This window comes from Myotis myotis, unplaced genomic scaffold (assembly GCF_014108235.1).
Source record: "Myotis myotis isolate mMyoMyo1 unplaced genomic scaffold, mMyoMyo1.p scaffold_m19_p_7, whole genome shotgun sequence".
Lineage (NCBI taxonomy): Eukaryota > Metazoa > Chordata > Mammalia > Chiroptera > Vespertilionidae > Myotis > Myotis myotis.
In genome coordinates this window covers 77,526,095-77,550,511 of record NW_023416379.1, presented here as the reverse complement: position 1 = coordinate 77,550,511, position 24,417 = coordinate 77,526,095, and the positions used below count along the sequence as shown (strand labels likewise).

The 24,417-nt window shown below is 41.4% G+C and overlaps 1 protein-coding gene and 1 pseudogene across 4 annotated transcripts in view; one reads left to right on the top strand and one right to left on the bottom strand.

Annotated features, from left to right (window-relative positions):
• The window catches only part of CILK1 (ciliogenesis associated kinase 1), a 54,172-nt gene that overhangs the window by 19,235 nt on the left and 10,520 nt on the right, over window positions 1–24,417 (bottom strand). Inside the window, exons 1-5 of one of the 4 annotated variants that reach the window (XM_036317477.1) lie at window positions 14,305–14,322; window positions 13,199–13,253; window positions 12,702–12,810; window positions 6,247–6,368; window positions 5,217–5,296 (exon numbers count right to left, since the gene is read on the bottom strand). In XM_036317477.1, coding sequence (XP_036173370.1) covers window positions 5,217–5,296; window positions 6,247–6,281 — 115 coding nt within the window. In that variant the 5' untranslated portion in view covers window positions 6,282–6,368; window positions 12,702–12,810; window positions 13,199–13,253; window positions 14,305–14,322. Of the gene's footprint in view, window positions 1–5,216; window positions 5,297–6,246; window positions 6,410–7,736; window positions 7,953–12,701; window positions 12,811–13,198; window positions 13,254–14,304; window positions 14,578–24,417 lie in introns of those variants that run through there. The other 3 variants (XM_036317476.1, XM_036317479.1, XM_036317475.1) reach the window with 3 other exon arrangements.
• LOC118660749 lies at window positions 22,360–22,752 on the top strand (annotated as a pseudogene).

The following is a 24,417-nucleotide window of genomic DNA, read 5'->3' as shown; positions in this document are numbered from 1 at the left end:
AACACAAAAAATATAATTGGGTGAGGATTAACAACAACAAAAACCAAACGCCTCAATGAGAAAAGAAATGGTAGACACTGTTTTCTGACTGAACAGATGGGAGAGGTGAGTCATGGTGGGTGGGTGAATCATTCACAATCCTACCAAGAAAGGTACCACAGCTGTTATACTACGGAGCTCCACTCTGTCCCTCCCAACCCACAAAGCTAATCTAGGTGTGTGGTTCTGGTCTTCGCAAGTCCATATTAATGCTGCTTCTCCTCTTAACTCCCTCTCTCTCCTCTTGTAGGGCTAAATTATTATTTCTAAACTTTCGTGGCATTTATGAGTCATTTGTTCTCCAGCCCCCAAGCTCCACTGCCACCATCTACAACACCCACCTCAACACACTTGCATCTTCTCCTGTGCATCCCACCACATCGTCCTGTGCTCAGATGCAAGTATTCTCGCACTCCTTGCTTCCATGCTGGTCATGCTCCTGTAAACACGCATGATCCCCTCCCACCAGTCCAGCTTTACCCTCTCCCTCTTTAATTCCACTTCCACAGAGAACATGAGCACTAATGAAATGAGGAGAGGGAAGATTCTGGTTCACCTTATGTCCCTCTAGCAGCTTTCTTTTCTATGGATCACACCAGGCCCCAAATAAATAATCAGAGGGAAAATGGCTAGGGGGAAATAAATTAATTGCAAACAGACCCTTAAAATTGGCTGGTGAAAATGGTATCTGTCAGTTGACATGTGTTGTCTGTTATACTGTATTTGAGAATAAGCCTTTATAACTAGGAACATTCATGAATATGTCTGCAGAATCTAGCCCTCTGTCCTTTTCATTACTGAATAATGGCAAGAGCTATTATTAGCTTTATGCCCATGCGTTCTATTCCTTGGTAATTAAAAGTATAAGGCCCTCCTGCCATGTACATTTACTTCTCATCTCTATTTTAACAAAACATTACCACATGAGAGGCAATACTGCATAGTGGTAAGTTGTGCAGACCAATCAGATTGCCCAGTTTCAAGTCCCAATTCTGTTCACTGGCTGGCAAATCACGTAACCTCTCTGTGCCTCACTCCCCTCACCTGTAAAATGGGGGAATAACAGCATCTACCTGTGGGGTTGTTTTGCAGGATTCAATGTGTTAATGTTTGCACAGCTTTTACAGCAGCACTTAGCATGTTGGCACCTTGCCAGAGCTTGTTGGTATTAGTAGTATGAATCCTATCATTTTCTCTTCCCAGCAACCTGGTAAAGTGAACAGGCAGACACGGCTTCACTTTTGTAGATGCAAAGAATCAAGGCTGTGAGGCTAGTGATGTGCCCCGCCACCTGTGAGGAGGTGGTGCAAGCTCTGCTCTGATTCCTGGCTGGGTCCTCGCTCTGAGGATGCGTGCTTTGGGACTTGTCACAAGAGTCCACTTCTCCCTCTCCACTTCCGATCCACAATGCAAATCCTTAGAGCTGGGTCATTCAGGGGTCATGCAACAGCAAAGTGCTATTAAGATAAACCTTCCTGTTCAAAACTGTTTGGCTTTCATAATTCAGGATCAGCCCTTCAATCTAATTTCAGGGTCCCCTACGCCAACCGAATAACAGAAGAATTTCCTCTTTCATTCTGGCAGAAAATGCGTTGTGCTTGCTTTTCATTACGAGCCCGGGGGCAAGGAAACCACGAAGCCACAAAGAAGGCTTTCTCCCCTCTGCCACATCCTGCTAATGATGAACCTGATACGAACATGGGGAAATAACTAGAGAATACTTAACCACTATGAATTCATGTAGCACACCTTCCTGGGATGGGAGGTGTAATTTCACAGATATTACCGAATTGAAACCTACAACGTTTTTATAAAGAAGGCCACGAGGCCAGCAACACACAGAAAGGCCAAGGGCTGACTCAATGTCATGCACAGGAAGACAGCGATGAAACACAGAAGCAGAGAGCCACTTCTTGGGGCAAAACATTGTTCTCAAGCCAGCTATGCATTTCTGATTACTGGCATGGATGAGTGTGACCTGCATATGTGCAAGGGCAGGTTAAGGAAGAAACACAGTGTGCATTCATTTTTTAATTTCCGCAAAGTGCGTGTGCTTTGGCATTGCTCAATCGGCCCCAAGCAGGATGGTGTCTTCGTTCCCTGGGCGGGGAAAGGGCTCAGTGACATGGACTACGGCCATAGCAACTGACTACCCGCAGGGCGGCTCTCCCCTCTCAGAGGAGTCTGCTCCCCGGGGACAGAACTCGCCTTCTCACAGTGAGGATGAGCAATAGGGAGGAGCCTGAGACTCACTCTGAAGTGCCTTAGGTGATTTTTCTTTCCATTATTGGAGAAAAGAAATAACATGGAGTTACCTGTGCACTTAACCAGAGTCAAGTCGATCCTATATAAATACCATTAAGAAGTTTCCAGAAATCATTTATCAATGAAAATGAGGTGGGACCTGTAAAATTAATATCCACCTACAAATATTATCACTATTTACTTAACCTCTTACTCTCTTGTTCGCTGGGAAGATAGGTTTGTCTAGTGAAGTGTGGCCAGTGGACACAGGTATCTGAGCTGATCTCTGCTCTTCCACTTCATTGCAGTGGGGCCTGCGGCAGGTCTTTAAAGCTCTCTAGACTTCTTTGGAAGGAACAGATACCAGCTCTCCTTTCTATTTGAGTAATTGGCATGGAAATAAATTGACAGATGAAAAGTTACTAAGTTATACCTAGAACTGGGCACTTAACAGCTGGGGAAAGTGTCAAGAAACTGGTCATAGCAACGGTGCTGGGGTTATAAAGTAAAGGTGGTTTGACCTTCTCAATAAACCCAGCTTCTCATACACAATCCGATTTCAAATCCCAAATTATTTAACCCCTCTGTGCCTCACTTTCCTCATCTGTAAAATGGGGCAATAACAGCATCTACCTTGTAGGGTTATTTTGCAGAATTCAATGTGCTAATATTTGCAAAACTTTGTGCATTGGGACTTGTAACAAGTCTAAGGCGTGTAAGCGAGCTGATAGTGTGGAGTTACAAAAAACTGTTTTGACACAATAGTATAAGGATGCTAAATTATTAGATATGTATTTATGTGTTGTGTGTGTGTGTGTGTGTAGGGAGGGGTGTATATGTAGATATAGGCACATGTGGGTATTTATACATGTAGATGTGTATGCACATGTATGAGGGTATGTGCACATATTCATTCGATGAGTTAGAGACCTGGATAAAAGGCTACATGCTCTTTCTGGAAACATATCTGAGTCTCATGAAAGCAGCAAAAGAAGAGAAAGTCAAAGAATTTAACTTTCTTTTAGGTCCCCACTCAGTTTCCAGCACTGAGCAAGGAGCCCGAGCAACTGAGATGCCATCGCTGGTCCTGATTTGAAGACATTCTGGGACCTTTGAAGACATTTGAAGACCTTTCTCCTTTGAGAATCTCTTTGATTCTTTTTTTTCTCTCCTTGATTTCTTATCATTTCTTTTTCCTGGGCTCTTAAATCTAGTAAGTGACTCCCCCCATTTGTTCCTAATGTCTTACTATAAATTTTTCGTGTTTTGCAAATTCATACTATGCCTTGTGAATTCTGGTGAATACAGGTTACAGTGCTAGCTCTATCAATGTCAGCAGAATCAGACATACCTTTTACTAAAATCTTTTCACTAGAACTGGTTCACAATTTGACTCAGTCTTGCAATTACTCACTGGTTATTCAGCATGTGCCTGAAGCTGACAAGGATTTGTACGGATAGCCTGTCTGTTGTTTGTGTTTTATTTAGTCTCTAACTGTGAGAGGCTACTTAGGGGTTAAAGAACAGGCTGGGAACAATCCCAGATGGATGGAGGCACGAGGTCTTTTCTACTCACTACCAACCTCTGTCAAATCTGAACTGACTGTATTATCAAAGGGTTTCCACCCAGTTTCCTTACTAGGAAATTCATTTGTTGGTGCAATATTTGCAACAGCAATGATATCCTTACACTGGGAGTGAACAGATTTCTACCTGTGCAAGATCAGCTGCTTAGCCCATCTGTCTATATACAAAAGTGACCTCAAATGACCTCCGGAAGGATCTCCTGGCTCTACTGGTGCACATGTCCATCCCACGGCTCTGTGCTCACGAGGAGGTATCGATCCATCCCCAGGTGGACCGCGTGCAGTTAGTAACAAGGACTAGTGATGCCCCAGAAACTTGCTGGAAAACATAACCTCAAACTCACTGCTACTCATTATCTTTCAAAAGCTCAGCTAAGAAGGACAAAAGTGATAGAGGCTTTCCTAAAGAGTATGCACCATCCATTATTCTAAACACTCTCTTTCCTTAGACTAACCAGACCATCCCCAGAGTGAATTATCCTGGGCCTCAGTAGAACTATTTTCTCAGTAGGACTGTTTTCTCAAATCAGGTGATATAATTGGCCTGTATTGAGGGAAGTGACATGAAACTTCCCCACGTCACTGTGTTCACCATGAAGCCACATTACATATTATTTCCCCGACAAGGACACATAAGAGAACCTCCCTGATCTCAGTACCAAGAATAGTCTGCTTCTCTTGGGCAAATGGACTGTTTTTACCTCAGGGAAACTATGTAGGTTGTAATCTGTCATGTTTCACATTTCTCATTGTCAGAAAGCAAGCTCAGAATCGAATCTGTAGCCTGCTTCTTCTACTTAAGTAAAAGAGGTCGAGATGCATTTTGTGGGTTAACCTCACCCCTGGCTATAGCTATCCTGTAGCTTGTTTGGCCTGTCCCTTTTTCTTTCTTTGCTAATTTTTAATTCATTTAATTTTCCTGTGTTGCATAAACCTTGTTAGACTATTTTTGAGCCCCTTTGAACAACTAAAATATAAATACATTAGGAAAACGAGAAGCCACTGTAAATCAGTGTTAGTGGGACAAACATAATATGTGAAATTTCCCTGAATTCTAATCTTAGGTTTCTCATTAATACACCATTGAATGGTCAGGAATGATTTTAGATCTATAACTAACAAGCTTAACGTTAAAGCCCAAAGAAGAAGAATATGCAGACATGAGGAGTAATGAGGGATATTCAGAAATCAAGTAATGGAAGGTAACGTATTCCAAAATCCATCGTCAACCTCCCAACTCTTCCACCTTTTCCGGGAGTCAATTGCAAGATACACGGATGCTTCCTGCACCCACCTGATGACAACACTTCACTGCTATTCAGAGGAACAATAATCCAAATCACCTACCGTGTTTGTGAATAAATGCAAGTCCTTGCAGTATCTGAAACATGATGTTCCTTATAGCAGACTCAGGGAACAACTTATTTCTGTATGGAGCAGAGGAAAAAAGTTATAAGTCTAGATTTACAAATGAAAATGGGATTCATTTTGGTTATATAGTAAGAACTTGTGCAAACATTGGCTCACGTGCTAATTTGACCAGATCTTTTGATAATACAGAGCAAAAAAACAAACAACTATTTGCCCATACACACCAAATATATTTAATTATGTTACAAAGAAGTAATGATGAAATATTTTATAGTAACCCCCCCAACAAAATTCCCTCTAATGTAACATATAAACATCTCCTCTCTGTAATATAAACTAAAACTTTAAAAAATTTTAATGGGGAAAATTTGAGGCTTTATGACATGTAGTAGAGAGTAACATTTTCCTCCTGGTTAGGCAAACTACGCATCTTCTTTGCTATGATTTTCAATAAAGACAATCCTTGTCCGCTGAAATCACTCAGAGGGATTCTGCGAATGGCTTTCATCTGCCACCAAGAAAATGTGCCCTAGAGGTTCTACATGGCTCACTTTTAAAGCTCCTAATTACCATAGCAGGTAAATTTTTTCTTAGACTCCTCTGCCCCGTGCACAAGCCCCTGAGCACTGTGGCGAGAAAGGAATGGAAATAAACCCAGAAGTTTTCGATGGAGGTCTCAGAGTGAATGAAGCTTTTACACCTTGACTTGCAGTTGCTCTGCCCACATGTCCCTGTGGGAATGGAGAACTACAGAATGCCTGTTACATGTCTGAGCTCCTTTGGGTGAATAAGCCATTAAAACATGAAAACAGCTTCATTGAAACTAGCTTCGATGATGCCAGCACAAGGCCTCTGAAGTAGGGTTGGGGGTCTGGCCCCTTCTCTAACAGGCAGCTTTAAGCAGCACAGCCCGAGGAACAGGACTGATAAAATAAAAAAGAAAAGCAGAAAGAAAACACGTCCACTTTGCAATAGTTATTTCTAAGATCATGAAAACCAAACGTACCTTTCTTTAATGAGCTGGTAGAGATTTTCCTGCATGTACTCAAAGATAAAATAAAGATGATCGTTCTCCCTGATCACTTCTTTTAGTTTTACTATATTGGCATGGTTGAGCTTCTTTAAAGACTGAAAGGCGAGGAAGAAAAACAAAAAGAGAGGTTCTATTGCTGAAAAAGAAAAGTAACCCCATGTAGACTTAGGAAGAAACACCTAATTCTACAACCACAGGAAGACCACAATTCATATTTTAACAACAATTTCATAAATGATATGTCTATGAAATCCATAGCAACTGTACATGGAAAAACTATCTTAACTGACCGAACGGTAAATGTGTAATCTTAACTGGTATATCTGGTGCCGCCAGGACCAGGCAGTGGGCCAGGGCTACCTGAGGTGTGTTCCCTCCAGATAACAGAACTCATTCCTGGGAGGTGGAGAGAGGAATCTATTGGAAGATGAGGCTTTGACTGTTCTAGCACAGGCAATCCTCGTTGTATTGCACTCCACTATATTGTGCTTCACAGATGTTGTGTTGTGTTTTGTTTTTTACAAATTGAAGGCAAGACCCTCTACCGGCAAACAAGATTACAGCTTGCTTTATTGCGGTGGTCTGGAACGGAACCCTCCGTATGTCTGGGGTGTGCCTGTATTGGAGAAGGCAGCCGCCTTGGGGCAAGATCACCAGTTGACAGTCTGCAGACATCATGAACGAGAAATTGTTCACACAGGGGCTGATAGCCTGATTCTGTCAACTTCCATCTGGTTCATCCGTGTCCAGAGGACAGAGTGCTCCTCACACTGTGAGTTCTGAAGCAGAGGGAGAAGGAAGAGAAATCTCTTTGGAAAGACTCTGAAGTGATGTGGGAGAAATAGCTCTGCTTCCAAGAACAGCAAAGGCAGTAAAAGCTAGGCACAAGGAACAAGAGGGTGACGTGGAAAATGCTGCCTGACCTTATTATTCAGCCTTGCGTGCATGCAGTTTTCCTCTTCTGGGAACGCACTCGTGAGTACAGCCGTGTCAACCATTTTTTGCTTGCCTCATTAGCTCTGTCAATGGTGAGCAGCGATCCCATTCATGTGTGACAGCCAGAGATACCCAACTACCGGTGTACTCACGAGACAATTAGAATTTGATAGACAGGCTCCTTCCAGGAAGCCTCGAAGGGTCACCCTGGCCAGTGGGATGAGCCCTGTCATTCAAAAAGCCACTTCCTCACAGAGAAGGCAGCCCAATAATAACACACTGCAAAGCCCTCTTTATCTTTGAATCTCCTTAAAAGAACATCCCTCTTATAAAACAAACGCAATGCCTGAAGATGAGGTGTTAACACAGAATATCCAAATCTGGAAGGACACTCGGTGATAAGGTACCCCAGGGACCAGAGCTTGGGAATGTGCAATGAGATCAAGTTATTTCAAGCAGCTGGGAGGAGAGGGGACTCTGGCCAGTGAATGAGAGCTAAGTAAAACTCTCTGGTGCCTCTTCCCTACCGGGTGAGCCGCTGCCAACATGCCTCTCTGGCAGGAAATACTCAGCTGTTCGGGCCAAATGGACAGATCCTTCGAGAATGACTCCTCTGGGCTGATGACTTCTTTCAGTTGGGTTGGATTCCTGATGCTCCATGAGTAACAAAAACAAACATTGCTTAACTTGTAAGTAGCATTCACTGGGCTCTTGCAGGCTGCGGCCATCGCTTCTGCCTGTTTGCTTACAGTGCCTCCCACACAATGGCTGGGATGTCCAGGGGACGAGCAGCAAATTTGTTCAGAGGAAAATGAAGTAAGTTTTAAAATTTTTCAAGAATAGAATTCTAGGCAAGGAATACAGTCCCTTCTGTTGTTAGCCTGAAGTGTGTTTTGAGCATGAATTACTGGCCCATGGCTGAGTGGCTCACAGCTCTTATTTCTAAGCGAGACTCATGAGCAAGTTAAAGCATGTATTAGTTTAACATCAAAAGAATTAACTTTGCGTGGAGGACTTCATGTGACTCATTTTATAAGAAATACTTCCAAAAAGAAGGCATCTTACTGTGGCTCAGAGGAGGTCTACAAAATAGAGGGAGGGGCAGGACAGCTGTATCAACGCAGAGAAGCAGATTGAACCTGGGTCAGCAGTCCGAATAGGGACCATTTGTCCCCAGGCATGAAGGTAATCAACTTTTTTTTTTTTTTTTTTTTTTTTGTAATCAACTTTTAACAAAACTACAGTGAGTACTCACTTAACACCATCAGTAGGTTCTTGGAACTGCAATGTATAACCGTGTATAACAAAATCAATTGTACCCGAGGCTAATTGATATCAGCGTTCTAAAAAGACCTTGAAGGAAAGGGCATTACTTGAGGACCTGCTGTACAATACCCTGGGCCCTAAGGATATCTTGGGGTGCCTGCCCTTCAGAGGCAAACAATCTAATTCAGAAGAGAGGACAAAATACATGTAACAAAATTAAGAAGACTATTAATGACAGAGGCAAGGAACATCAGAGGTGTTTTAAGAAGGAGTAATTATTAAACCCCGAGTAGTCAGTGAGTATCATTTGAATGTGACTTTCAGGAACAGTAACACCTAGACAGCTCAGTGGGAGGGAAAGGGTGTGTCGGGAGGGGAGCCCTCACAGGTACGGATGTGAGCATGGAGTGGCATTCTCCGTGTCTGAGGAATAGGAATGGCCCCAGTTAGGTTCTAAAGGAAGTGCCTCCGGAAGACTTTAACTGGAGAAGTGGGCAGGGAAGACACTGCTTGGATGCCAGGGGGATACCGACTGAACCCTTCACACAAACCTGGGTTTGAAACCAAGCCTTGTGGCTTAGAGGTGTGTTTACTCAAGCAAGTTCCTGAGACTGGGTCTCAGCTGTTGTCTTGAGAAAACTCAAGAGCCTAACACTTTCCACATCAGGTAGTTGTGGGATGAAGTGAGACACCCATAACAGCCTCTCAATAAACGGTAGATAGTGTATGAGCAGCTGACTGTCACGGAGATCATTCTGGCAGCAGCACACAGGATGGATGAAACACGAGGACAGTGGGATCACACAGGCCACTTACAAGGAGCTGTGTTTCTGGGTAAATGTTAATGAACAGAAGGGGGAGAAGATATGAGCACGCCAGGGGGGTTGCAGACTTTCTAGAAAATTCAGGCACTGATATCCACTGAGCATTTGGATATAGGGGCCTACAGCAGGGATGAGCAAACTCGCCTCCAAAGGGACAGAGAGTAAGTATTTTAGGCTCCCTAGGTGAGAGGTCTCTGCTGCAACTACTCAGTGTTGCCACTGTAGCATGAAGTCAGCCATAAACAATACGCAAACAAATGGGCAGGGCTGTGTTCCGACAAAATTTTACTTACAAAAACAGAACTCGGGCCATTTGTTAATCCCTGGCCTAATGCATAAGAAAGGTAAAGGATCTGATGAGACTGTCGAAGCAGGGGGGTTGAATGACATAAATCAGGAGTAGTGTCAGAGCAAAGAAAAAATTGAAGAACAGAATAAGAAATAAGAACAGAATGCAGGAAATCACCGATATTTAAGGGGTGGACCCACAGAAGAAGTGATGAAAGGCAAGAAAGAGGTAGGACAGCTAAGCAAAAGCAGAGTCACAAAGGCCTGAGAGAGGAGAGGAAGTGGTCAACAGCACCCAACCCTGCAGGCAAGAAAGTGCCTGAGAAAATGATCCTGGAGGAGAACCAAGATGGCGGCATAGGTTAACGCCGGAGTTTGCTGCTTTGAACAACTACTTCAAAAGTGAAACCAAAAAACGGAAGGGACAGCACCCAGAACCACAGGAACGCCGGCTGAGTGGAAGTCCTACAACTAGGAGGAAAGAGAAACGCATACAGACACTCAGAGGAGGCGCAGTGCTGAAGTCAAATTCTGAGGTGCGGAGTGCGCAGAGCGGGCTGGCGGCGGAGGGCGCGGTTGGCGTTTTCAATCAGGAGGGAGTCGCAGACTCTGAGCTCCAGATCCGGGCGAGTCTTTAGGGACCCAGACTCAAACGGGAGAAGCGGGACTGTCTGGCTTTGGTCAGAGCGAGTGCAGCTTTCTCTCCGAGCTTTGCAGCGGGTGCTGGGACTCAGAGAGGCAGAGCCCCTGGGGACAGGACTGAGAGCCGCCATAACTGCTCTCTCCGGCCCACCCTGTTGATCCTGTGCGACCGGCCCCGCCCAAGCCCTGCACAGAGGCATTTGCCGGATAGCCTCAGGCAAAGGCTAGATTAGCACCTCCCTAGAGGACAGAAGTTCTCTCACTGCTGACACAGCTGATTCTCATAGCCACTTGGCCTGGAGGTCAAACCCTCCCTGGAATTAGCTACAACAATCAAGATTTAACTATAAGACTTCGAACAAAGACCACTAGGGGGTGCACCAAGGAAGCATAACAAAATGCGGAGACAAAGAAACAGGACAAAATTGTCAATGGAAGATATAGAGTTCAGAACCACACTTTTTTTTTTTTTTTTTTTAAATATATATTTTTTATTGATTTTTTACAGAGAGGAAGAGAGAGAGATAGAGAGTCAGAAACATCGATGAGAGAGAAACATCGACCAGCCGCCTCCTGCACATCCCCCACCGGGGATGTGCCCGCAACCCAGGTACATGCCCTTGACGGGAATCGAACCTGGGACCTTTCAGTCCGCAGGCCGACGCTCTATCCACTGAGCCAAACCGGTGTCGGCCAGAACCACACTTTTAAGGTCTCTCAAGAACTGTTTAGAAGCCGCCGATAAACTTAATGAGATCTACAAGAAAACTAATGAGACCCTCGATCTTATATTGGGGAACCAACTAGAAATTAAGCATACACGGACTGAAATAACGAATATTATACAGACTCCCGACAGCAGACCAGAGGAGCGCAAGAATCAAGTCAATGATTTGAAATTCGAGGAAGCAAAAAACACCCAACCGGAAAAGCAAAATGAAAAAAGAATCCAAAAATGCGAGGATAGTGTAAGGAGCCTCTGGGACAGCTTCAAGCGTACCAACATCAGAATTATAGGGGTGCCAGAAGATGAGAGAGAGCAAGATATTGAAAACCTATTTGAAGAAATAATGACAGAAAACTTCCCCCACCTGGTGAAAGAAATGGACTTACAGGTCCAAGAAGCGCGGAGAACCCCAAACAAAAGGAATCCAAAGAGGACCACACCAAGACACATCATAATTAAAATGCCAAGAGCAAAAGATAAAGAGAGAATCTTAAAAACAGCAAGAGAAAGAAACTCAGTTACCTACAAGGGAATACCCATACGACTGTCAGCTGATTTCTCAACAGAAACTTTGCAGGCCAGAAGGGAGTGGCAAGAAATATTCAAAGTGATGAATACGAAGAACCTACAACCAAGATTACTTTATCCAGCAAAGCTATCATTCAGAATTGAAGGTCAGATAAAGAGCTTCACAGATAAGGAAAAGCTAAAGGAGTTCATCACCACCAAACCAGGATTATATGAAATGCTGAAAGGTATCCTTTAAGAAGAGGAAGAGGAAGAGGAAGAAAAAGGTAAAGATACAAATTATGAACAACAAATATGCATCTATCAACAAATGAATCTAAGAATCAAGTGAATAAATAATCTGATGAACAGAATGAACTGTTGATTATAATAGAATCAGGGACATAGAAAGGGAATGGACTGACTATTCCTGGGGGGGAAAGGGGTGTGGGAGATTCGGGAAGAGACTGGACAAAAATTGTGCACCTATGGATGAGGACAGTGGGTGGGGAGTGAGGGCGGAGGGTGGGGCGGGAACTGGGAGGAGGGGAGTTATGGGGGGGAAAAAAAGAGGAACAAATGTAATAATCTGAACAATAAAGATTTAATTAAAAAAAAAAAAAAAGAAAATGATCCTGGACTTGGCAACAAGCAGCTTCTGTAACAGAGAGAGAGACGCCGGACTCAATTCAGTGGAAAGTCAATGGTAGATGACAAATGATGGCATAAGGTGTTGTTTGGAAGGACAGGGGAGGAAGCTCAAGGGAAGAGAGGGCTGAGACTCATTAGAGAGAATGGCAGGCACATGTACTAGTAGAGATTGGAGAGAAGGAGCCAGTGGAAAGGAAGAGTTTAAAGAAATGGGGAGGTTCACCATAGCCAAAAAGTGAGAGCAACCCAAGTGTCCATCAATGGATGAATGGACAAGCAAAATGTGGTACATCCATACCATGAAATATAATTCAGCCTTTAAAAAGAAGGAAATTCTACAGATGCTACAGCTGGCTAAGCCTTGAAGACATTTACGCTAACCAAAATAAGCCAGTCACAAAAAGATAAATACAGGCATACCTCAGAGATATTGAGGGTTTGGGTCTAAACCACCTCCATGTGCGAGGCCTGCCATGAAGTGAGTTAGAGGGTCTTGCCTTCAATTTGTACACAATGCAACATGTGTGAAGCACAATCAGTGAAGCACAATAAAACGAGGTCTGCCTGTACTGTGTGATTTCACTTACCTGAGGTAGTAAGGGCAGTCAAATTCACAGAGACAGAAGGTAGAGGTCATGGGGAGTTACTTGCTGTTTAATAGGTACAAAGTTTGAGTTGTGCAAGATGAAGTGAGTTCTAGAGATAGATGGTGATGATGGTTGTAAAACAATATGAATGTACTTCATATTGTATACACTTACAAATTGGTAAGATAGTAAATTTTATGTTATTTGTTTTTATCACAATTTGAAATAAAGAACATTAGTGGGAAGCTATTGAAATCTGAATAAAGCTGTGATTAACTTAAAGAGTAATACACCAATAAATATACTCATCAATAGCAAAGTAATCTTCTATTTTGAGCTATTAACTGAATAATGTTAGCACCCCCACCCCTTTATTTTGGGCATCAGTGAAACAATTCAAAGAGAGTGAATATATCAACAACAACAAAATTGTAAGCATATATAAGACTATTTTAATCAACTATACAGAAATCATCCCCTATTGTATTAATACATACCTTAACCTCACGAAGGTTCATGCATTCCTCCCAGGAATAAAACTTCCTTTTCATTCTTAAAGAGAAGAAACAAATAGTATGCTTACTCCTAGTCACAGGCTAAACTTTCTTTTTCATGTTTTCATTCTGAAACTAATGATTAGTGCTTAAGATTGTTTTTGATTCCTATCAAATATTATACTATCCAAAACAGCATTTATTTTAAAACATGGCAATCAATCCTACATCACCAATTTTCCCAGCAGAGGTGGTGCAGCGTAGCACAGGAGGCCTGGACTGCGTCTTGCTTTATCACTAGTTAGTTAACCTTGCCATGGAGGGGATCCCTTGTTCTTATTTTACCTAGACCAGAGTTGTCCAGTAGAACTTTGTTTCCCTGGAAATGTTCTGTTTGTCCAGTATGGTCACCACTAGGCAGACACATGTGGCTAGCGAGCACTTGGAATGTAGCTAGTACAACACAGGAACTGAATTCTTAATTAAGTTTACATTTCAATGTCACATATGATTACTTGTTACCCTATTAGACAACACAGTTCTAGACATGCCAGTAAAAGGGTTGGCAAGTTATGTCTCACCCCAACTCCACCCCACCATATGTTTTTGTAAAGCCCATGAGTTAAGATGGCATTTATATTTTTTAATAGTTGGAATCAAAACAATCAAAAGAAGATTTTGTGACATGTGAAAATTATCTGGAATTCAAATGTCAGTTTCCATAAATGAAGTTTTATTGGAATACAACCACACTCATTCATATAGATGGTCTATGACTGTGTTCACACTACAACAGCAGAGCTGAGTTGTGATGGGGGCCATATGGCCTGCAAAGCCTAAAATATTTACTGTCTGGCTCCTTACTGAATAAAGCTTGCCAATCCCTGCTATGGAGCCTGAGGCGAGGAAGAGAGGCCTATTAGCTAACCAGAAACCCAGGATGCAAGGGCATGTGTTCAGCACCTCAGACGTGAGCATTCCAGAGTCGACAATCATCTCGCCCCCAGAAATCAGTGTCTAGGATCCTTCTCCATGCTTCCCGCGCACTCCCCTTTCGACAATGTGTAGCTGAGGATGCATTCATGAGAGTGAAGGATAATAACACTTACTTTTTAATAGCAATCAGCTCCCCAGACTCAATGCTTCTTCCCAGCAGGACGGAACCGTAGGTTCCATCCCCGAGCTGCTTGATCGTTGTGTACCTATTCATGGTGTGCCCGCGCAGGCCGGACGCTCATCTCAGAGCCGAGGTGGTTCAGTCCTGCAGCGGCAGCAGGCCTCCCCGGAGTGTAACCAGATTTTTCTGTGGCAGCACCCGCACAAGGTATTCAACAGAACGTGACTATCTCCCAAATACATATTTTCAAAGATCAGTCCTTTGCCTGTAGAGAAAAATCAGGGACAAGCATAAATGCTATTGTATATTTTGAGGTTGTGTATTTTTATAGCCTAAATCAGGAATCAGCAGACTATAATTCTCCCCCGCCAGCCCGCCACCTGTTCTTTCTTTTTTTTTTTTAATTTATCTTTATTGTCGAAAGTATTACAGATGTCCCCCCTTTTTTCCCATTGACCCCCACCACCCTGCACCTGCCACCTGTTCTTCTAAATAAAGTTTTACTGAAACACAGTCCTGCCCACTCACTTGCATAGTCTATGGTTGCTTTCATACTACAACAGCAGAGTTGAGTAGTTGTGACAAAGACTGACTGGCCTGTTTAGCCAAAAGTATTTATTTTCTGACCCTTTACAGAAAAAAGTTTGCCAAGCTGTAATCTCACTAATGGTCTTTTACAAGTCTTTGTAAAGCTAAAGATAGCATTTTTGGAAAGTGAATTGGTCACTGCCTCAAAAATGAATCTGCAATTCGAAGCTTTCCTGTTGACTAACCACTGTGGGCAAACCCTGCACGATGGCTACGGTCCAGGAAAGCTGCCGAGCTCATGCTACATACACCGTGTTCTGTAACTGCTACAGCTAACAATGCAAACATACAAAACCAAGAAAGGCTAAAACTGAAGCTCTTCCGATAGAGAGCATGCTTGTACTCCATGATGTGCTTGCGGCTAGGCAAAACAGTATTATTTTTACTACTAGACATTCAGAAGCTAAACAAGGAGCTAGTGATTTTTTATGGAGGCTGTGCCCCTTTTAACATCATTCAGATTTTTATTTACTTATTTATCTTTAAAAATATATTTTTTATTGATTTCAGAGAGGAAGGGAGAGGGAAAGAGAGATAGAATGGAAGATGTCAAAGTCCTTAATATTAAGAAGCTTTTCCTAGTATTTCACCTAAATTATTTTTGCTGCCATTTGAATTCGGTATACCCCTTTGTAAAAAAGAAATGTATTTATTTGTGTATGTATACATGTATGTATGTATTTTAAGGGCTTTTCTTTTTAAAAAATATATATTTTTTATTAATTTCAGAGAGGAAAAGAGAGGGAGAGAGGATTGAAACATCAATGATGACAGAGAATCCAGTGATCGGCTGCCTCCTACACACCTCAGTAGCCTGCAACCTGGGCATGTGCCCTCACTGGCAATCAAACCGTGACCTCCTAGTTCAGAGGTGACACGCGAACTCATTTTTTTTTGGTTGATTTTTCTTTGTTAAATGGCATTTAAATATATAAAATAAATATCAAAAATAGAAGTCTTTGTTTTACTATGGTTGCAAATATCAAAAATTTCTATATGTGACACGGTACCAGAGTTAAGTTAGGGTTTTTCAAAATGCTGACATGCCGAGCTCAAAAGGTTCACCATCACTGTCCTAGTTCATAGGTTGATGCTCAACCACTGAGCTGGCTGGGCAGTCCTGGGCAGGTTTTTTTTTTTTCTTATTAAAAATGTTTTTTAGTTCTGTTTTCCTAATGCCATTGATTTTTTTCATTTATAAAATTGAAAGTCATTCAGTTTGCTTATAATAAAGAAAATACAGGACAGTGATAACATATGTGATTATAATGCCTTTACATAAACATTAATAAAATGTAAATACATGAATAAGAACATTAAATACATTTTATTAAATTAATTATCTGAAGAATCAACAGAGCAGAAGATATTGATTAGAAGTATGTGACATTCTGCATCTAAATCCAAATCCAGTCTGCAGCTCCTTCTTCCAGAAGAATTCTTTCCAATCACTAAGAAATTCACTTAGACAAACATAACAGTAAAATTTGTTACAAACAAGGTTCTCTGATGGATGCATATATTAGTGGATAACAGTCTGAAGAGAAACAGGATTATCTGCATAGTTTCAAAGCATCTCTAAGATATTTATTAACATCAAAGAAAAGGATGATAACCCTATAGGGAAGAATTTGGCAGAAACCTCCTTATCCAAGTGATCAAGTTCAACATCACCATTAATAAGACATACGTCTTCATGTACCCTGGACATGATGATGCTCAGAGCAGGCACAACGTCACAGTATCACAGTGGTATTCTTGTAAATAATGCAGAATCTCAATCTATCCATGAGAAAACATCAGGCAAACCCAAAATGAGGGACATTCTACAAAAGACAGACCAATACTCTTCAAAAGTGTCAAGATCACAAAGGCAAAGACAGACTGAGGAACTGTCACAGATAGAAGACAATTAAGGAGACATGACAACTAAATGCAACATGAGATCGTGGATAGGACCCTGAAACAGAAAAAAAAAGACATTAGTGGAAAAGTTGGGGAAATTTGAATAAAGTCTGTAGTTAGTAGCCTTGTGCCAAATCCACCTTCCTGGTTTTGATCATCATTCTATGGCTATAGAAGATATTTATTATTAAGGGAAGCTAGGTGAAGGGTTTCTAGGAACTTTCTGTCCTATTTTTGTAATGTTTCTGGAAGTCTAAAATTAGTTAAAAATTAAAAAGTAAATCCAGTCCATGTTCTTGCGAAGGCTGTGCATGACCTTGAGAAAACTTAAGAAATGTAAAGGTTAGGTCTGATTTCGCCATACTCTACCATTTAATTGGAAGAGACCAATCTTCCCAGCCCAGACTCCTTCCCCTTCCCCCTAGAACAGGGGTGGGCAAACTGCGGCTCGCGAGACACATGCGACTATTTGGCCCCTTGAGTGTGGCTCTTCCACAAAATACCGACTTCTGCGCATGGGCCACAAAGTTTCAATCGCACTGTACATGTGCGCCCGCACGTGGTATTTTGTGAAAGAGCCACACTCAAGGGGCCAAGAGCCGCATGTGGCTCGCGAGCCGCAGTTTGCCAACCACTGCGCGAACCATTAAGGCCCGTGGCTAGAGGGCATTTTCCTTTCTTTGGAAGCTCTTTAGGATCAGACTCCTACAACTCCCTTCAGCAGCTCTTTACAGTGGCATATTCCATCGCTGATAAATAAATATTTATAAAGCACCTCGTGTGAGCCAGACCCCATGGTAACATCTGGGGATACAAGGACCAATACAATATGGTTTACTTTCTTAAAGATCTTACAGTCTCATAGAAGGGGATAAGGGTGATTGGGGGAAGGCGGGGCAGATATGTATTCATGAATGTGCACTAAGATATGCCAAGTACACCTAGGGTCCCAGATGTGGGGAGGGAGAAAGGAGAAAGCCCCCTGACTTCCAGGAGGGTAGTAGGGAGAGTCGTCATAAATGTCTGATTATTGAAAGAAAAAGAAAAGTAGGTACTGTGTAAAGAGCGGGGTTCTAACACTCCAAGGAGCAGAAACGAAGGCACAGGGGCGTGAACCTGAGGTGGGGGCAAGGGGAGGACCTTGCACCTGGAAAGAGGTAACCCCGCAGTTTTGTTTGTGGACGGCCTCAGATGCCATTTTGAAAAACACAGGCTTTGGCTGGATCCTGTACTACAGGAGAAGAAAACACCTGTAAAGGAGATTATTGGTCAATGGGAACAGTTGGAAGATGGATGGTAGATTAAAATACCGTAACTGTATTAAATTTACTGAAGTCCCCTGTGGTCCTGTAAGACCATATTCTTATTCTGAAAGAATATACCCTGAAAGATTTATAAGTAAAGGTCCATGATGTATGCAGTTTATTCTCAAGTGGGTAGAACAAAAATTGTGTGCGAGTATGTGTGTGTATGTGTGTGTGTGTTTGTATGTGTAGAGAGAGTGTGTGTGTGTGTGTGTGTGTGCACAAGCACACAAATGGGGTAAAATGTTAACAACAGGTAAATCTAGGTAAAGGCAAATGGATATTTTTTGTACTATTCTTATAACTGTATGTTTGAAATCATTCTAGATTAAACGTTGAAAAAATTATCCTCAAAGCGTACAGGAATAGGTATCTTTAAAAACACACACATACATATCTTAAACATTTTATTTAATCCTAAAACATACAAATGTGGATTTACTTATTCAACCTCGTATTGAGCTGTTCATAAGACAGAACACTATCATACATTGTGGCTCATCCACTTCATGATGGAAGCTGAGTCTGTCTGGGATTCAAGCTGTGTCTCAACAAAACACAGGAAGAACATTTGGGCCACAACATAAGCAATTTTGGACTCTGTTTATTTCCCCCTCTTTTTCATCTTTTCCTATTTATCTCCATCTATTTTTGATATGACAACATTATTTCTGTATCATTCAGTATTTCATTTCCCAACAAGTTAAAATGCCCAAATCATTGTTACATGTTATCTTGCTTTAAAAAAAAAAAATCACTTGAACCTTGATTTGTTAAAAATCAGCTAACTACTAAATTATATGCTTCAGCCCTACCCGGTTTGGCTCAGTGGATAAAGTGTTGGCCTACGGACTAAAGGGTCCCGGGTTCGATTCCATTCTGGTCAAGGGCGGGATCGATCCCCAGTGTGGGGTATACAGGAGGCAGCCGATCAATGATTCTCTATCATCATTGAATGTTTCTCTCTCTCCCTCTCCCTTCCTCTTTGAAATCAATAAAAATATATTTAAAAATAAATAAATAAATGAATTATATGCTTCATTAAAAAAAAAAGTAGACGCTGACCTAGAAACAATGGGAAGTCAATTAAGGGTTGTTGTTTGTTTTTTTAACTAGAGAATAGCCTGGTCAGATTTGCATTTTTAATCCAATTAGTTAGAATATTTTTCTTCATAGCCAGCCATAGCTTGCCTATTTAAGCTAATTTCTTCATGCTTATTTTTTGTGGATAAAAAGAATACATAAAATTAGTAATTTCTTCCTTTAATTACACAACCTTTCCTCACAGGACCTGTTTCCACTACTTTAATTACCTTTGGCGTTCATCTCTGAATCCTCACACACTTCTCCATCTCCTTGAAGAAGTGTGGTGACCAAAACTTAATGACTAGCTAACTTCCAGAAGCATGTGGGCTCTTCCCTACTATTTTTTTTTTTTTGCAATGGCATTATACTAATGAATCACATCTATTAACTATTAATCATAGATGCCTTTCTTTGATAATTAATGTCCTACTACTTCCTCATTCATTTAAACCGTATAATTGGGACAATGCTTTCCCTAGAACAGGGGTAGTGAATTTTTTTCTGCCAAAGGCCATTTGGATATTTATAACATCATTCGTGTTATCATACAAAATTATCAACTTAAAAATAAGCCTGCTAGCCTGGCTGGTGTGGCCCAGCAGTTGACCAAGAGGTCACAGGTTCCATTCCTACGGGCTCAATCCCCAGTAGGGGGCGTGCAGGAGGCAGCCGATTGATGATGTTTCTATCTCTCTATCCCTTTCCCCTTCCTCTCTATCATATTTTTTAAAATATATATCTTTATTGATTTCAGAGAGAGGAAGGGAGGGATAGAAACATCAATGATGAGAGAGAATCATTGATCAGCTGCCTCCTGCACGCCCCCCACTAGGAATCAAGCCCGCAACCCAGGCATGTGCCTCTGACCGGAATCGAACCTGGGACCCTTCAGTCCGCAAGCCAACGCTCTCTCCACTGAGCCAAACCAGCTAGGGCTCCATCTTTTTTTTTTTTTTTTTTAAAAGATAGAGCTGAGATTTTTTAAAAAAAAATTAGTCTGCTATATTTAGTCAAATATTTAATTAATTCACCCCTAACGCCTTGGCAGGGCAGACCAAATGATTTCATGGGCCTCATACGACCCATGGGTTGGACATTCTCCACCCCTGCCCTAGATGATCACTGAGAAAGCTATTTGTGAAAGCATTAAGGACTTTACTGAAATCAAGATAAAGTGGGTCATTCATTCAACACACAGTCGCCCTAACAATTCTTTCTTGTTACAGTTTTTCATATTATCATAGAACAAAACTCAATTACTCTGGCAAGATGTAACTCTCACCAAGGCATGGTAGCTGCTTTTTCATCTTGTTAATCCTGGTAACCTTATAATGGATCAGACTAGTGTCTCTCCAGGCTGAGATGCTAAGCATTATGCAAGGCTTCGGGGGCACATTATCGATAAGATAAGGGCCCTTCCTTTACATAACTCACAATTGACATGTACATGAAAAATGTAGAAAGTGCTATGAGGACATGGTAGAGAGGACCACCAACTCTTGGTAGAAGGAGGTCTGGAAACCCTTCAGAGAAGTGGGAGGGCTGAGGTACTGAGGAATAATCAAGTTTCATTATATACAAGAGGGAAAGAAAGGAATTAAAAGTAAAGGAGACTTGGGAAGCTATGGTAATTGTTTCAAGTGTCCAAAGGGGTATCAGAGAGAAGGATGTAGGGCTCCAGAGAAGAGAACCATGACCACTGTCTAAACTTCCTATTCTCTGCTCCAGTGAATTATTTCCTATCCTAAAAAAAAAAAATATGAAGTGGTATTATTCAAATTAGCATTAGACCAAGAAGTATAATCAATTCTGAGCATGTCCCAGCAGTAAGTAGTTAAATACATTTGAGATCAGTGGTGTTCAGTTATTCATCATTTTTATGGTAGCCTGAATGTGATGACTCATATCATGATCTGGAAGTGAAGAACAAAACTCACTGCTGCTCCGGGAAAACAAGAGTGATGGACAATGCACTGGAAAAAAGAAGGAGACAGGGGTGGGGCCATTGCTGACCTACCCAATAGCAACGCTCCTCTCCTTGCTCAGTTTATAGAACCCTGATATTGTTCAGGATTCAATCTAATGAGGGCCAGTAACTACCTACTATATATGGTCCTGGTGCATGAACTCTGATCAGTCTAAGCCAAACAAAGCAATTAGGAGTGAGGCTAAGGCTCAGACTTAAGAGATGGAAAGGAAAGTGAACTCATGATGGAAGAGAAAAGCCTCTGAGAAGGAATCTATCTACTCCCTGATAAAGACAGTTGACAAAAACAATGCCCTGTGTTTCCGCCTTAAGCATGATTATATAAAACTGTGATATTTAGGGCGCAGACAAAATTCTATAGGGGAGGTGATAGAGATAGATCATTAGATCAATCATCCGTAGTTAGCAGGCTTTGAAAACTGAAAGAGGTTAGCATAGTTGGAGACAAATTAGAAGAAGTAATTCTCTATTAGCCCAAGGTTCAATTTTTCCATCCACCATTATCTGCTTCTATTTTGGAAGAACATACAACTACAAATCTATTATGGTACAACAAGAAGGAGTGTCCAAAAGTGGCCCTGGGTACCACTCAGGGTTGCCTGGACAACTAGCCAGCTGAGAAGGGGACTCTTTTATCCAGAGTTTATTAAAGCCCAGCTTCTCTTGGGTCTTGAAGGTCCCTACATGCTACGTGGATGGCTTTACCAGACAACTACTCTCTAAAGCTGACACCTAATCCCAGACTCTGAAAATCATCTGCTTATGCCAACACTGCCTATTCAAGAGAGCACCATAGTCCAGCACGGCTCTTCACGAAGATGGTGATAAATTGGGACATCCATGCCGCTCTTCCTTGTTTTCTTGATTTGAAAGTTTCCTCCCAAAGGACCTATTCCTATTATCAATGACATACATTCGTGCTGTATGTCATTGATAATTATAACTTACCACAGATGACAACAGAGCTTAAGTTAAAGGAAATCAGAGAACCTCCCAAAGACTTTCATACAATCATCTGAATCAAGGCAGCAGTGGTTTTTATTTATTAAAAAGAATGTTTTAAGAATGAAATCAGGAGTATAAACTGTGCCCGAGAGATTAGTTTTCTCGTTCTTGTCCACTGAGACACCCTCCGTGGGAAAGTCAGTGGGTAGCTCTCATCTTCTCGTGTCTGAACATGGTGCGGACTAGAGCAGACAGTTTCCTGGGCACCTACAGAAAAGTGGTGGCTGCCCGAGCCCCCAGGAAAGTGCTTGGTTCCTCACCTCTGCCACTAACTTCACTTCACGTTCCTGGAGGAAAGCTGAAAATAAGTATGCAAGAGGGAATCCAGTTTGTGTGCGCCCAACTTCCAAAAGGCAAAAAGAAATTGGAGAGTTCTTCAGACTGTCCCCTAAAGATTCTGATAAAGAATTGGATTCCTGAAGAGGCAGGAAGCAGTGGTTTAGGAAAAGGAAAGAGAAAAGTACATTCTTTGCCATCTGATGACACAGATGATGAAAAAAAAATAGAACTTTTTTATTCATCCTTGGCTAATGTCTCCTGTTTACTCTGGTATCCTAGGATGTAAATTTGCATAAATGTATTTGCTCCAGTTAGCTTTGTTGAATGGGCATTTAATTAAAAATGAGGGTTACATTTAGTTATGCAAAAGTAACTAGTTATGATATTGGAATCTTTATGAGATAACTATGGTTACTTACCTTAGTATTCAATATAATGCAGTTGTTTGGTTTCTTTTACCTGCTATTAAGCTTCTTGTTCTCGTTAAAAAGAAATCATTGCATGTTGTATACAACAAATCTGCTGTATTTGAGATTTGCTTAGATTTTTGTATTGCTGCCATTTTTATTGATATTAGATTTTTTGGGATGGTGTCATATTTTTGTTCCTTTTATTTGACTTAAAAAGCAGAGTTGGATTTCTGCGCATTAAAAAAATTAGTATTTATTAAACCACACCTATACTCTTTTTAAGAATGGGGGCCAATGTTGAAAAATTTTGATGGCTGTCTTCTCCTTAGAAAAATGTAAGGGTAATTTGATCCTGAGGGTTTCAAGTAGGAAGATTTCATGGACTACATTAAAAGAGAAGAAATTTCTTACACTACGCATTTGATTTGGTATCATAAAATAGTACCCTCTGGAAATCAATAAAACATGAAAGGCAAATCATGCCATAAACCTAGAGCTATGTCTAAAGTTCTTAGAGCTACCTTTATATTTTTCAAGATAACAGGGGTATAAATGACGAGGTGGGTATAATATTACTTAGTAACAGTAATTCTTGCTTCCTCATCACATTTTTTATTTTTGCTCACTGACAGCTGTTGTCAAAATTAACCATGTTTTAACAGATATGTTTTTCTGAAGTTTGTTTTTAATAAATGAATACTTATTTTCACAATTAAAAAAAAAAAGAATGGCCGAAACCGGTTTGGCTCAGTGGATAGAGCGTCGGCCTGCGGACTGAAAGGTCCTGGGTTCGATTCCGGTCAAGGGCATGTACCTTGGTTGCGGGCATATCCCCGGTGGGAGATGTGCAGGAGGCAGCTGATCGATGTTTCTCTCGTTGATGTTTCTGCCTCTCTATCTCTCTCCCTTCCTCTCTGTAAAAAATCAATAAAATATATATTTTTTTAAAAAAAAAATGAATGAAATCAGAAGTCTACACTTTCCCAATAAGTAGCGGAATTCCTTTTTGAAGTATAGAGACTATTTCTCTACAATTTTGCACAGTGAGCAAGACTTCACAACTGTGGCTGAAATCTCTGACTAGAACATTGGCATATGGAGATTCACACTGTGTGAACCGGGAGCTTGCAAACTGGCCGTCTGAGGCCTGGATTCAAAGCTAGGTTCTGAATCTGTATTTGAAACCAGGAACTTCCATATAAAAATCCAGATTGGGGGCTTCTTTAGAAAAACCGAAGGGCTGACAACATGGGGTCCTTAGCCTTGTATAGTAACAAAAAGCTAGAAAAGGGTAGTCACCACCTCCTTAGACTGAGCATGGACTCTCCAGCTCATCACAGTCCCCATCCTTCCTGCTGTCCCTAAAATGATTTCTATATCAGTTCCTCAATTTTTTTTTTTTAGTAACCATGTATTTTTGTACCTTCACAACCACTTGTTTTATTGAAAGAAAAACATCTCTGTTCCTATGCTGCTATTAAAAGTGACAAACTAAAAGGCAACCTGAAAAAAACCTCCTGTTTTAAAGAAAAATTGTCCTT